Below are 14,466 nucleotides of genomic sequence, written 5' to 3'. Positions count from 1 at the left end.
TAATTCAACCACACCAACTCTGCTTTTACCCATTTAATAGTGGGTACTGGTGAAATACTTTTTCTTTTAAACAAAGGGTCCCATGATTAAGGAAAGCTTAAAAACCATAGCTTTAGGTGATGATAAACTATTGAAGAATTTTAAGCATGAGAGCGCTATGAGTTTCCAAGGTGAAAAGAGTTGCCAAGAGTGTCAAGTGCTGAAGACATGTTAGGAAAAATAAGTACTGGAAAGTGACCTTACTGAAAACAGTTGATGGGGGTGGGTAGGGAGTGGAGAACAGAATGCAGTGGATAGTGGAATGAACAGGAGGAGAAAATGTGGCGACTATGCTCTTAAGAATCTTAGGAAGCAATGGAGGGAGATTTGGCAATAGCCAAAGGGGGGGTTTACTCAACTCACCTGTCCGCCTTCTTTGCTAACTGATCCCCTATCCACATGGTCACAGAGGGAGGCTTCTGAAGCTATGTTTGTATGTGGCTGTCCCCTTGATGTGGTCAATTGGCCCTTGATGGGGTACATCATCCAAGCTGGGCTGATACTTCCCCCAAGAAATTTAGAATTTGGGTCAAAAGAGAAAACCCTTTCTTGCCGGTTGGTTGGTTAATCTCGGGAGCTGGGCCTGGACAGTCAGGTGAAGTAAGCTTCAGGTGTGCAGAAGAACAAAGCAGATGTTTGGAAAGGACAGAGGGGAGGGAGTATCCAGGCTTTACAGGGCCTGGTTCCAACTACTTCTCAAGGTCCATGGAAAGCCTATCATCCCCACTCCAGGTGAAATCATCCTATTTTATCATGAACTCTTTATTTTTGCCTTACTCAAATAGTTTCTCTTACAACAAAAATGATCCTTACTGATACAGAGAATATATGCTTCTATTTCTTTCTCTTTTCTTCAAAGAGAAAAGAAAGGTCAGTGGAGAGAAAGGGTGAGGATACCGAGAAAAAACCTTTCTCAGAGGAGAAGGGAAGGGGTGAGGTCTGGAGCACAAGGAAGAGATACACTTTCCTCTGAGACAGGTGGGTAAGAAGTAAGGAAGATGGGAATATAGATGAGTATGCGGGGCAGGGCTAGGAAGAGTATTCCTACCTAATGACTCCTGTCTTCTTTGTGAAGAGGCAAAATTATCTACAGATCATGGAGGCGTGGGCCACAGCTTGGCTGGCAAAGTTTGGGAATAGCCATTGTGTCAGTGCGCCAGGGATGTGGCAACAGATAAATAGTACAAAGACAGTTGAAACGCCTAAGTATGTAGTGTCCAAGTCTTGAACTACTGAATGCAGTGATACAGTCTCAGCCGTAAAAGCCTTCAACTCTTGCCTACCCAGCCCCCTTTAACATACAAATTGGATCACATCACACTCCTCTGCTTAAACTCTTCCAATGGCTCCCATTGCTTTAAGATATAAATTGTCTCCAGTATTGCTCAACAACTAGCGGGGGAGGCATCATGAAGGAAATCTTTGGATTGATCCAGTGCTGGGTGTGTGAAATAGCCAGGGAATGACCTAGGGAGAGGTAGGGGGCATGGTAAAAAACAAAACAAAAAAAAGCTGTTGAAGTGGTGGCGGAAGACCAGACAGGTGGATACCAACAGCCTGAAGGAGAGAGTCCTGGGGTCGGGACTTGGGGTGTGAAGTGAATGTGTGTGAGTGAGGCAGCAGGGAACATTGAAGGTTGGGCTTGTGCATGGAATGTTCTGGGTGAGACAAAGTTTAACATGGGAACATGTAAGGACTTTCTGGAGTGACATATTCTGAGCCAAAGAGATAAACTTTCTTCTCTCTGTGTGAATGACACCACCTCCTACCAGTCACTGCAACCTGTAACCTGGAGTCATCCTAGGAGTTCAGTCTTCATTGCCTCCCTCACAGTCATTTGGCCATCAGAACCTTTTAACTGTATTTCCTAAACATCTCTTGACTGCAGTTGCCTTGATTGAAAACCTCGAAATTGCCCCCACCCCCTTGCCCCACTCTCCTTTAAAATTCAAATCAGATCTCACTCCCAGGCTTAAATTCTCCCAGTGGCTTCCCACTGCTTTAAGATACAGATTCCTTAGCGTGGCAGACAAGGTCCTTGGTATCTGGTCACCATTTACCTCTGTGCTTTAGTCACATAGTTCTCTGTGATTAAAGGTCCTTGGAAAGACCTTCCACACCTTCTCTTGGATCTTACTTTTTCAAGATCCCTCATATCTGTGGAGGTATGAGAAACCTTATTTCCTTCACTGGGAGAAATGACCATCAGAGTATGAGTAGCCCCCTGTGCATGCCCCTGGCCCAGAACTAATCACATATTTCCCCCTCTGGTCAGATAGCTCTAGACGGGAGACACTGTTTATTTCACCTGTAAACCTCAGAGCCTACCACAGGGTTTGGCCAGAGTACATGCTCAGTGGATATTATTGAATGAAGAAGGAATGAGTGAATGTTGAAATCTCCTTAGCTGAGGGTAGGAATTGGGGTTGGAAGACTGTGAGTGAGAGGCCAAAGTCTTGGATGAGAGTTTACTAGCTGTGCTTTATGGGACCTGGCCATCGACAACTTCTTTTAGGGAAATTGCCTTGTCTAGTAGTCAGCTGTCCTGAATCCTGCATCCCGACACCATTCCTGTACAAATGATTAAGTTGAGTGATCCTGCCCTTCTATCGGCTTGCCAGGGACCTGTGTGACCTGTCATGAAAAGATGAGCTGGGTTAATCGGATTTTCTCCTGGGATCTGGGAATTGGAAAACAGATTAAAATGATAAGCTCCAGGAGCATAGGTTGAAAGGATACATCAAGAATTGTCAAGAAATATTTAGCAGAAGTTGCAGAGTGGCCTTGATACATTTTTATGACCTGTGCAATGTTTTATAATATTTTGAATGGGTTGCCAACGTTTCAGAATTGGAAGGTTTCACATTGAAATCTGGCTATTTGGTTTCTCTTGTAAAATTCAGAAGTCTGATATGGCAAAAACTGAAGCCAAGTAGAACACAGGGCACCTACTTTCCCCTTCACCATGGCCTTCCCCACGCCATATGCTCACACCTGGCCAGCTTCACTCATTTACATTATCTGCTTGGCCCCTATAGCCATCTGACAACCAACTTGTTGAAGGAACAAGTAGCAATGAGGGCTTATATGCAAGCCAGGTTCACAGGGGAACAGAATCCCTAAGAGAGCAAGGAGGAAACTGGTGGGAGTTGGGGAGTAGGTGAGAAAGAGAGAGGATACAGCTGCTAAGGGAGGGAAACCAGTGCCCAGAGATGCCTGAGTTTCTGGGCTTCTCAGTTCTAGTAACTGCTCATGGCTACCTTCATCATAACTCCCTTTTCTTGAGATAATTTGCAATGCAATTAGTCAGGCTAAGGGAGGGGGCTACTAGGAGATTGGTAGATAACAGCAATGGGGCAAGTAAGACAGTGGTTTATTTAGATGATATTAGCCTCAAAGAAGAAATTCTTACATGAAGGTGGAATATAAATTATAAGTTGCTGTCAAGAGTTAGACTCTTGCTGACTATGTATCCTGGTTCAGAAGGATCGGAGAGGGGGCACTGAACAACCTCTGCTCGAGAGGATGTATAGTCAAAAGTATTCTCAGAGGAAATCAGAAGCATTCTGGGAAGGGCTGTGGGTATGCAGAGTTCCAGAGGGTTTGGAGGAAGGAACTGGGAAGTCTGGGGAGAAGAAATTTGGAAGAGATTTAAGTTTTGATCATTTATATCATCTAAGAGTGTAGACTGGGCCTGGTAACTAACTTTCACTGTGTGTTGAAAAGAGAGGTCTGTATTTCAGTAAACAGAGAAGGCTTCCTGAAAGAGGTGGCATTTGGGCTGCGTTTTAAAGAGATGAAAAGGAAATGCTTCACAGGCAGACAGAGACACAACTGTAAAGGCTGAATTCTAAAGGGAGAGTGGGCAGTTTGCAGTTAGAGTCTGGATCATGGGGCCTGAGTCACCTAGCTAGTTATTTTTGTATCTTGGGGCCTTGGTTTCCATTATTATAAGAATAATAATATTGTAATTCTTCTATTCTAAGACTCAATGTTCCTACCCTATCTCACTTTTAATATTTCTCAATTTAGGACGTATCTTACAATTGACACCCCAAAATGCTTGCTTTATCACAGGGCAAAGAAAAATTGTGACAGTGTTATCACTAACTAGGTATATGTAAATTTAGCCATCCACAGAAAGATGTTCATTTGATAATTAGCTTAGTTATTTGCATTGATGGTGCCATGCAGTTGAATTTTAATCTGAATCTCAAAGTGTCATGTTAGGTGTCTTCCAAAAGGTTATATTGTGTTGAGTCATTGAAACAATATGATATTGTATATACAGATTAGTTGTCATGCATATGGAATACAATTAAATGTAGAAATGGCCAACTCTCTAAATTTGACACAGAAGTTACAAATCTAGAAGAGGTTGTCTTGACTAACTGAAGTGTCTGAGGACACTGAATGTTTAACTGTCAATAGTTTCTAGTTATTAAGAGAAGCTGTGTAGATTCTAGGGATATGCAATTCAATTAAAAAAAGAAACCAAGTTTATAAACAAAGAAGAAACATATATAATGCATATATATTCTTTGAAATGTCTCAAAAGTACGCTGTTACTTTCTAAAGGTGAGGAAGAGATCAAGATATAACCATACGTTATGAAAAACAGCATGCCATCATGCTATACTTAACCAGATGGTCAAAAGGGTTATTATATAAGACTTTAGGCAGTGGAAGTGAGAAGACTTAAACCTAACCTCTGCTTATGGTACTGAAGAAGAAAGTGGTACAATTATGATAATAACCAACATTAACTGAATGATTACTTTGTGGCACTGTTGCCTTGAGTTCTTATCTATTCAGCCTCAGGACAACTCTATCAGATCGGTGGTGTTATCTTCATTTTGCAGTGAGAAAGCTAGCAGGTAAATCCAGGAAGTTCACCTCCAGAGCCACTATGCTGTTCTAACACCCTCCCTGTGCATTTTTACGGGTATGGTTTTTAGGTTGGGTTTAGAAGTATATACTTAAATACAATGTATCCATGGCACTTTTTATTACATGCCATGAATCCGTGGCATCTAAGAATCAGAAGTAGGGGATTGTGGGATTATTGTGGGGATCAGAAGATGAATATCTTACAGTGGCTCCTAGAAAAATCGTGTATCAGAGGGCAGGTGTTGCAAGTTGAGTAAATGAGCCTGCATTTTCAGAATCCTATCATCTTAGAACTGGCAAAGGCTACTGAGAGAAAGGCGTCAGTAAAGAGGAATGTTTTCTGTGGTTTTGAGAACGGTTCCTCCACACAAAACGCCCTGCCTCCCCTATTTGTCTAAATCCTTCTGATCTTTCCATGCCCACCCCAAATGCCAACTCCTTCTGAAAGTAGTCTCTGGTTATATGAAAATATATATCAATACATGGGAGATACTTTCAAATTATTACGTGATGAAGCCAGTAAGTGAAAGACGGATTTTATCATTAAAGTTACCCTCGCTCCTCTCCTGGCCTCAGTTTCTCTAAACTGAAAGGAAGTGGTGGCTTAGACCATCTCTTCCTTTTATGATCTCTACTCTTTTAACCTTTTCAGATTTCTGCCAAAGCTGTCTTGAAAAGCAACTCTCCTTTCTCAGACCTGCAGGCGGCGGCTCCTCCTTGTTGGCAGCTCAGCAGGGCGGGGCTGGAGAATCAGGAGAAGAGGCGGGGGCTCCGGGGGAAGCGCGGCGCTCAGCCACGTGACTTCCTTCCCAAGGAGCCTCAGCTGCCGGCCTCCCAGCAACCGGTTCGTCCCGCCTAACGACGCCCGCGCATCCTGGTTGGCCCTCGGGACGCTTTTGGCAAGGAGGCTCCCACGGTCGCGCCGCTCACTAGCTTCCGCTACCGTCGCTCAGGCGCGTTGCCCGAGCGCTCGCAGGCGGTGCTACCGGAAGCCCCTCCCATTGGCCGTCGTGTTCGTGGTTGGCTGGCTGCGGCTGTCACTCCGGGTCGTTTCCCTGAGGTCGGTCCTCTGCTGGGGGCGGGAGGAAGAGGGGCAGGACTGGGGCCTGACGAGCCGTCGCTGCCGCCGCCGTCTTCGCGGCTGCTATGACCAGCGGGCGAGGCGCCCTCCGCAGCTCTGCGCAGCGCTAGTCGCGGCCGTGCGCCAGCCGTAGCCGTCTGGGTCCCCAGCGCAGCCGCTCCCGCGGCTCCCTCGGCTCTTCCAGCGCCGCCTGCGAGACGAGGCGGAGGCAGGATGAAGATGACGGTGGATTTCGAGGAGTGTCTGAAGGACTCGCCCCGCTTCAGGTAGCCGACGCGGCCGCCCGGCGCCGGGCAGGCGTCACCCGGAGCTGCCTCCCCCGGCGGTGGGGGCGTGAAAGGCAGCCCGCGGAACGCGCGGGAGGCCCCGTAGTCCGCGCCCTCCGACGGGGCAGGCTGCCGATGCCGTCGCTCCCGACCCGGAGAGGGCACGACAGCCCCGACTAGCCCTTCGTGAGGGGCGAGGCTGGGCCAGAGGAGGACGTTGCCTCCTTATTCCCCTTCCTCGCTCTCTGCCCGGGGCGGAGCGCCCGAAAGGCGGGGCGCACCAGCTCCGGGGAACTGGGGTGCAGCCGTGTCCCCGAAGACTCGTGCCCTTTGCGGAGCGCGCTCTCGTTCTCTTCCTCTTGCCGCTCGTCCTTTCCCTTTCCTTCCGCTGCTTCTTCGTTTCCACCCCCACCCCAGCCCCTCTTTGAGGGAGCTTGCAGGGCACCCTCCTGCAGTTCACTTAGTTCCTCTTACGCCGAGGAGGAAGGAGTGGGGGGCGAACTGGGATGTCGATTTCTGCTGCTGGCGTGTCCCCTGCCAGGGGGGGTGCTCCTCGGAAGGCGCTGGCGGTTGATTTTGCACGGGAGTCGGGGGTGGGAGTGCTTTGACCAACCGCCTTCTGTCCACCTTGGTCCGAGACTGTAGGCTTTTCTTTACACCTAAGCTCTTTGGAGGGGCACCGCTGTCGAGAGGTGCCGGGCTGAGGGGTGAGGACTAGGAGAAACAGTGCATTTCTGTTTTGAGAACGGAAGTAGGAGGGCCCTGAAGATGGCATTTCTGTTCCTCTTCCAGCAGCGTCGGCCCGGGAGGGCCCCGATCACCGTCGGATGCTCCCAGTGGATCTGTCACATAAACTGACGAGGTGGCACTCCGATTCACATGGGCTGGCCTCCCTGCCTTGAGAGAGGCGGCAGTCCTGAGGGTGTCCAGAGCACAGACTCTTTCGGTTTCGGGCATCGTAGGAAACTCTTGAATTGTTTTGGAGAATGGAGTTTTGCTAGGTTGTGTTTTACAGTGCATTTATAGGGTTGTCCTTAGGCCTTAAAAATAAGGCCTTCAGAACTTCCGTTAGATAGTGACATGTCTTGAAAGCGTCCCCTGACCATTGATGTGTGTGTGCCCGCTGATCTCTAGGCCAAGCCTGGGTTGTAAATTCCTGCATCCTCTGCCTGGGAACTAACTGTTCTCATCGTTATCACTGTTAATTTCATTTGCCATTTTCTTTTCAGTGAAAAGCAAAGAAAACTATTGTAAAACTAAGGAACTCCTAAGAGAATGTCCTTTGATTTTTTTTTGTTTTTTTTTTGGTGTTAATTTTGTTTGGAGCCTAGGGCTGTTGCTTGTAAAAACGTGCACCTGGTTTGATTGCTATTGTTGGTATTAGTTTTTAAAACGTATTGTGCATGATTTGATGGACTCAGAGGAGATACAAATGGATTGTTTAGGACAGCTTTGCAAGTTAGATTCCAGGACTGTGTGGCAAAGGAAGTAATTTTTAAAGTGTACCTTAAAAAGTTCTACTTTTTTGGTGAAATTGTTGTTAATATTACTGGGCAATGAGGTAATCACGGCACTTTTTACCTAGAGAATGTGACTTTGTGCTCAGTTTGTTTCACAGTTTAAATTTCATTAAAAAAAAAAAAGTTGAGAGAAGTGATTTGGAAATGCTTCTAATCCCTGGTGTTGGTCACAAACCATGTGCTGTCTTTGTTTTTAAAATAAAAGAATCATTGAATATAAAATAAGAGGAAAAGATACTGATTAAGTCGTATGGAATATTATAGTGAATATAGTGAATATTATAGTGAATAGTTTGTTAGACTTGAATGTAATTTCTATTGTATATTAATTAGGATGTTAGGGATTTTCTAGAGTTGTTTCCGGTATTCCAGTTGCTGTTGGCTGCAAATTGGGAAGACAAACCAAGATTCAGAGAACTCCAGTATCTTGTATACATTTGTGAGACTAGATTAGATCTGCAGTAGAGGCAAGAATGCCAGTAAATAAAAGTCTCATCATTCACACTCCTAATTTTTACAGTTTTCCTATAATCCCATTACTGTGTAGGTTTCTATAGCATTTGAAAATAATGTTTCAGAAGTCTTTTTATTCACATGCCTTATGTATAAGCAAAACTTTTAAAAGCATTGTGCACTTTATGAGTGATATATTGAAGTGTTTGTATCAAAAGAGAAGATTTGTGGCGGCTGGGCTTCTTCTTTTGACAGCAAGGCAGCTGTACTATTTATTCCTTGTAGTGTCCTGATCTACTGTGCTGCTTTAAATCTAATTCCTATTTTTATTATCCTTCACAAATGAATCTTGTGGCGTTTAAGTATGGTATGTGGTATGTGGACATAACTGCCTTGAATGTTGTAGAATCAACGTAAATGGCAGCTCTTGCTGAAGAAAAATTTCATCAGTGTTCAAGCTTCAGACATTAATTTTCCTATTAAATTGGTAAGGAAAACAGGAGGAAGACTGGTTGAAATAGGGAGAGAAGGATGTTGCAGTTGCAACATTGTTTTTAGTAATTTGAATAGTCAGTGGTTACTTTTACATTCCTGTGAACATTTTGTTTTGTTTTTAGATTGGAAGGCACATTTCATTGTGTAATTTTGGGTTCCCTTCTTAGTTTTTTAAAAAACCAGTCTAAAGTTCAAAATCTTGTTCATTTAAAATCTGCAGGAAAGTGAATGCCTCTAAGGGTACTTTTTTAAAGTCGGAATTATCCATTTTGACAAACATTTGTTGAAGAAGTTTGAACTTGTTTGGGCCCTAAATTGTAAATTTGTAAAATTTTTATAAAAATTGTGCTTTTTCCTTTATATAAACATATGGTTCACTCAGGAAGTGAAATTTTGTTTGAAATAAAAAGTTGAATTAGTGCTTTTTCTAAAAAAGAAATTTATTTATTTTTTGGCTGCTTTGGGTCTTAGTTGCGGCACGCGGACCTTTTGTTGTGGCGTGCAGGCTCTTCCTTGTGGTGCACGAGCTTCTCTCTAGTTGTGGCGTGCGGGTTTTCTCTCTCTAGCTGTGGCACGTGGGCTCCAGGGCGCGTGTGCTCTGTAGCTGTGACGCGTGGGTTCCCGAGCGCGTGGGCTCTGTAGTTTGCAGTGCGTAGGCTTTCTCGTTGAGGCACGCGAGCTCCGCAGTTGGCGGGCTTAGTTGCCCCGGGGCATGTGGGATCCAACCGGAGTTCCCTGCCTTGGAAGGCAGATGCTGTACCACTGGACGACCAGGGAAGTCCCAAGTGCTTTTTGACTTGTGGAAGATTTTTGCTCTGATTCATTCCTCAAATATAAAAATATTGAGTCTTTATCGGATACGTTTATTTTTTATCCTTAACAATGTTTATTTTGTACCGTTCTGAAGGTTTATTGTTTGATTCTATTTCAGATATGATCCTTGTTCAGCAACTTAGGATAAAAATCTTAAAAAGATGTTTTAAGGTGACAGGTTTTAATGGTTGAAAGACATTGGAATAAATAAATAAATTCACACATAAGCGTGTGTGCGCTCACACATAAGCGTGTGTGCACGCACACACATACATATAATGTCTTGCTCTTAAGCTGGTGCCAATCCTGGCTGGTTTGTCTCTTTACCTTCCATATTTAGAACAGGTACACTCTTAACAATTGGTACTTTATATACATGGAAAATACAGTGGGCAAGAGATGAAGCAAAATGTGTTTTTATTTCAGAAGTGGTAAAATGGAATTATAAAGTATCAATAGTTTTATCATGAACCAAAATACAGGAACCCAGCTACTCCTCATTGCAGCTTCTAATTCCTCATTTAATGTAGTACCAGCTTAAGTTGAAATAAGGAAGAACAAGCTTTTATAACATACCAGACCTTATACTAGATGCTTTTATAGCTACCATCTCATTTAATACTAAAATATATTATGATGTAGCAATTATTATCTTTGTTTTTAAAATGTTTAAAAAAATACCAAACTGGATATTTTGAGAAGTTAAACTGACTTCTTAATGGTGGACTTTCAAGTGGTGGACTTGGAAGTGAATTCACTCTTTTTACTCCATCTCTCGAGCCACAGGCTTTATTGCATTAATTAAATTTGCATTAAGTGTGTGTATGGTGTCTTTTATAATACAGAAGTTTAAAAACTGGCTCTCGTGTATTCCCTAGAAAAGTGTTCCCATTCCCATTATTATAGGATGTTTTCTATTTTTAGCAATTTTTAGTTTCATGTAATGCAGCTGGATTTAGTTTTGAGTGTGGGAGATGATCCTATTTTATTTTCTTCCTAATGGAAGCCCTGGTCCTAATACCTTTTATTGAATAATCCATCCTTTCCCCATTGATTTAAAATTACACACATACGTGCATATACAAATATGTATACGAACATGGGTCTTTTTCTGGATTCTACTCTTTTGTACCAATGTAATTTTTTGTTCTCCTGCAAATATTGTTAATATATTAGTTGTAAAATTTTATAGTCTGTTATGATATCCGGTGGGACAAGTTTTCCTTTGTTACTGTTTTTTCCAAAAATTTAATGGCTATTCTTGAATATTTTGTCTATATAGTAGCTTCTTCAATTTCAGAAGAGGTTATGTCTTTCTATGTATTTTGGCCTTATTTACTTAAAACTTTTTATTATGTAAAATTTCAATGATGATCCAACTACATGCTGTTTATTAGAGAAATACTTTAGATTCAAGGATACAAATAGGTTGAAAGTAAAAAGATAGAAAAAGATAAACAGTGCAAGCAGTACCCAAAAGACAGCTGGAATGGCTATACTAATATCAGATAAAATAGACTTTATGACAAAAATTACTAAAGATAAAGGACGTTTTATAATGATAAAAGAGTCAATCCATCAGGAAGACATATACTTATAAACATATGCACTTAATATAGCCTCAAAATACATGAGGCAAAAATTGACAGAATTGAAGGGAGAAATAGAAAATCCAACAATAATAGAGACATAAATACTTTCAATAATGGGTAGAACAACTAGGCAGATGGTCAACAAGGAAATAGAAGATGTGAATAACACTATAAACCAAAAAAAGATTTAATAGATATCTATAGAACACTTCATGCAGCAATAGCAGAATTCATATTCTTCTCCAGTACACATGAATACATTTTCTAGTACACACTGTATATTAAGGCATTAAACAAGCTTCAGTAAATTCAGAAGGATTGAAATCATGAAAAATATGTTCTTTGACCACAATGGAATGAAATTAGAAGTCAGTAACAGAAGGAAATCTGAAAAATTTATAAATACTTGAAAATTAAGCGACGCATTCCTAAATAACCAGTGGATCAAAGAGGAAATCACAAGGAAATAAGGAAATACTTTCAGACAAATGGAAACGAAAGTACAACGTACTAAACTTATGGGATGCAGCTAAAGCAGTGCTTAGAGTGAAATTTATACCTACGAACACCTATATTAAAAAGAAGAAGGATCTCAAATCAGTGATCTAACCTTCCATCTTAAGAAACTAGAAACAGAATAGCAAACTAATCTCAAAGCAGGGAAAGGGAGGAAATAAAAAAGACTAGAGCAGAAATAAATGAAAATGGAGACTAGTACAACAACTAGAGAAAATCAATGAAACCAGAAGTTGGTTATTCATAAGGATCAACAAAGCTGACAAGCCTTTAGCTAGACCAAGAAAAAAAAGGAGAAGACTCAAATTTCTAGATTCAGGACTGAGAGAGGGGACATCATTGCTGTCTTACAAAAATAAGAGGGATTATGAGAGAATACTATGAATAATTCTCAGATAATAAATTAGTTAAGCTAGATGAAATGGATATATTCCTAGAAAGACACAAACTACTGAAAATGGCTCAAGAAGAAATAGAAATTTGAATAGACATGAGATTGAATTAATAATCAAAAAGCTTCCTCAAAAGAAAAGCCCAGGGACTTCCCTGGTGGCGAAGTGGTTAAGAATCTGCCTGCCAATGCAGGGGACACGGTTTCGATCCCTAGTCCGGGAAGATCCCACATGCCGCGGAGAAGCTAAGCCTGTGCGCCAGAACTACTGAGCCTGCGTTCTAGAGCGCACGTGCCGCAAATACTGAAGCCTGCGTGTCTAGAGCCTGTGCTCCGCAACAAGAGAAGCCACCACAATGAGGAGCCCATGCACTGCAACCAAGAGTAGCCCCTGCTTGCCACAACTAGAGAAAGCCCACGCACAACAAGGAAGACCCAGTGCCGCCCAAAAGAAAAAAAAAAAGAAAACCCCAAGCCAAGATGGCTTCACTGATGAATTCTATCAAATGTTTAAAGATGAATTAACAACAGTCCTTCATAAACTCTTCGAAGAAACAGGAGGAAGGAAGTGTCGCTTCCCAACTGATTCTATGAGGCCAGTATCACCCTGCTACCAAAGCCAAAGATACCACAAGAAAATTACATACCAATATCTGTTATGAATACAGGTATTAAAATCCTCAACAAAATATTAGCAAACCAAATATAGCAATATATAGAAAGTATTGTACACCACGACCAAGTGGGATTTATCCCAGGAGTACAAAAATCAATCAATGTAGTAAACCGTATTAATAGAACAAATGATGCAAACCACATAATCATCTTAATAGATACAGAGAGAGCATTTGACTAAATCCAGCCCACTTTCATGATGAAAATACTCAATAGTGATGAATTGGGCAATTGGGATTGACATGTATACACTGATGTGTATAAAATTGATGACTAATAACCTGCTGTATAAAAAAATAAATAAAATTAAATTAAAAAATTAAAAAAAAGAAAATATTCAATAAATTAGGAATAGAAAACTTCCTCAACCTGATAAAGGACATGTATAAAATACTCTCAGCTATCATCATACTTAATGGTGAAAGACAAAGTTTTTCTCTAAGATCAAGAGAAAGTCTGTTCTTCCCACTTCTATTTAGCAGTGTGGTGGAGATTGTAGCTAGAGCAGTTAGGCAAGAAAGAAAAATAAAGGCATACATATAAGAAAAGAAGTAGTAAATCCATCTCTACTTTTAGATTATATACAGTTGCCTCTTGGTATCCATGGGGATTGGTTCCAGGACCCCTGTGCATATCAAAATATGTGAATACTCAAGTTCCTTGCATAAAATGGTGTAGTATAGTCAACCCTCTTTATCTGTGGGTTCTGCATCCAAGGATATGGAGGGCTGACTGTATCTAGTACATAGAAAATCATAAGGAATGCACAAAAGTCAGATAGACCTAATAAGTTCAACAAGGCCGCAGGATACAAGATCATTGTCAGAATATACCACAGTTTATTTATGCATTCACCTACCAGAGGACATCTTGGTTGCTTCCAGATTTTGGCAATTGTGAATAAAGCTGCTATATACATTTGTATGCAAATGTTTGTGTGGACATAAGTTTTCCACTCATTTGGGTAAGTACCAAGGAGCACAATTGCTGGGTTGTATGGTAAGTATTGCCAGAGTATATTTAGTTTTATAAGAAACCCCCAAACTGTCTTCCAAAGTGGCTGTGCCAGTTGCATTCTCAAGAGCAGTGAATGAGAGTTCCTGTTGCTCCACCTTCTCACCAGCATTTGGTGGTGTCAGTATTTTGGAGTTTGGCCATTCTGATAGGTGTGTGGTGGTATCTCATTGTTTTAATTTGCATTTCTCTGATCACATATGATGTGAGCTTGTTTGTCATCATATGCTTATTTGCCATCTGTATATCTTCTTTGTTAAGGTGTCTTTTAAGGTCTTTGGCCCATTTTTTAATTGGGTTGTTTGTTTTCTTATTGCGTTTTAAGAGTTCTTTGTATATTTTAAAGAACAGTCCTATATTAGATATGTATTTTGGAATTTTTTTTCCCCAGTCTGTGGTTTGTCTTCATTTTCTTGATTCCCTTTATTTTTGATATGGAAATTCCCCCTGTCTTTCATGTATTGGGTTTACTGTTCTTGATTTTCATGTTGTTGCCTTTTCTATTTACTTATTTTGGCAGAGTGCAGTTGCCACTACCCTCCCTTGAAAAGGTGCATTTTATTTTTTCCTTTTAGACTTTACCTGTTTGGAAATGTTTGTAGGTTTGTAGATTGAAACCATTTTCTCTCAGAATTTGCAGGCATTGCTCTATTTTCTTCGGGTTTTCAGTGTTGTTGTTGACATGTGGTGCTGTTTTTATTTCCTGATTCATTTTTTGTCC

General features: G+C 41.6%; 1 protein-coding gene across 4 annotated transcripts in view; it reads left to right on the top strand.

The window, feature by feature from the left end:
• The first annotated feature begins 262 nt into the window (after positions 1–262).
• The window catches only part of ACAP2 (ArfGAP with coiled-coil, ankyrin repeat and PH domains 2), a 157,170-nt gene continuing 142,966 nt past the window's right edge, over positions 263–14,466 (top strand). For 2 of the 4 annotated variants that reach the window (XM_082458592.1, XM_082458590.1), the window contains exon 1: positions 266–6,276. In XM_082458592.1, the coding sequence (XP_082314718.1) occupies positions 6,224–6,276 (53 nt within the window). In that variant the 5' untranslated portion in view covers positions 266–6,223. Of the gene's footprint in view, positions 6,277–14,466 lie in introns of all 4 variants that reach the window. The other 2 variants (XM_082458593.1, XM_082458591.1) reach the window with 2 other exon arrangements.

The sequence above is a fragment of the Balaenoptera physalus genome, assembly GCF_965194825.1.
Source record: "Balaenoptera physalus genome assembly, chromosome: 4".
Lineage (NCBI taxonomy): Eukaryota > Metazoa > Chordata > Mammalia > Artiodactyla > Balaenopteridae > Balaenoptera > Balaenoptera physalus.
Note: the sequence above shows the minus strand (reverse complement) of the source record. Positions and strands in the feature narration are given on the sequence as shown.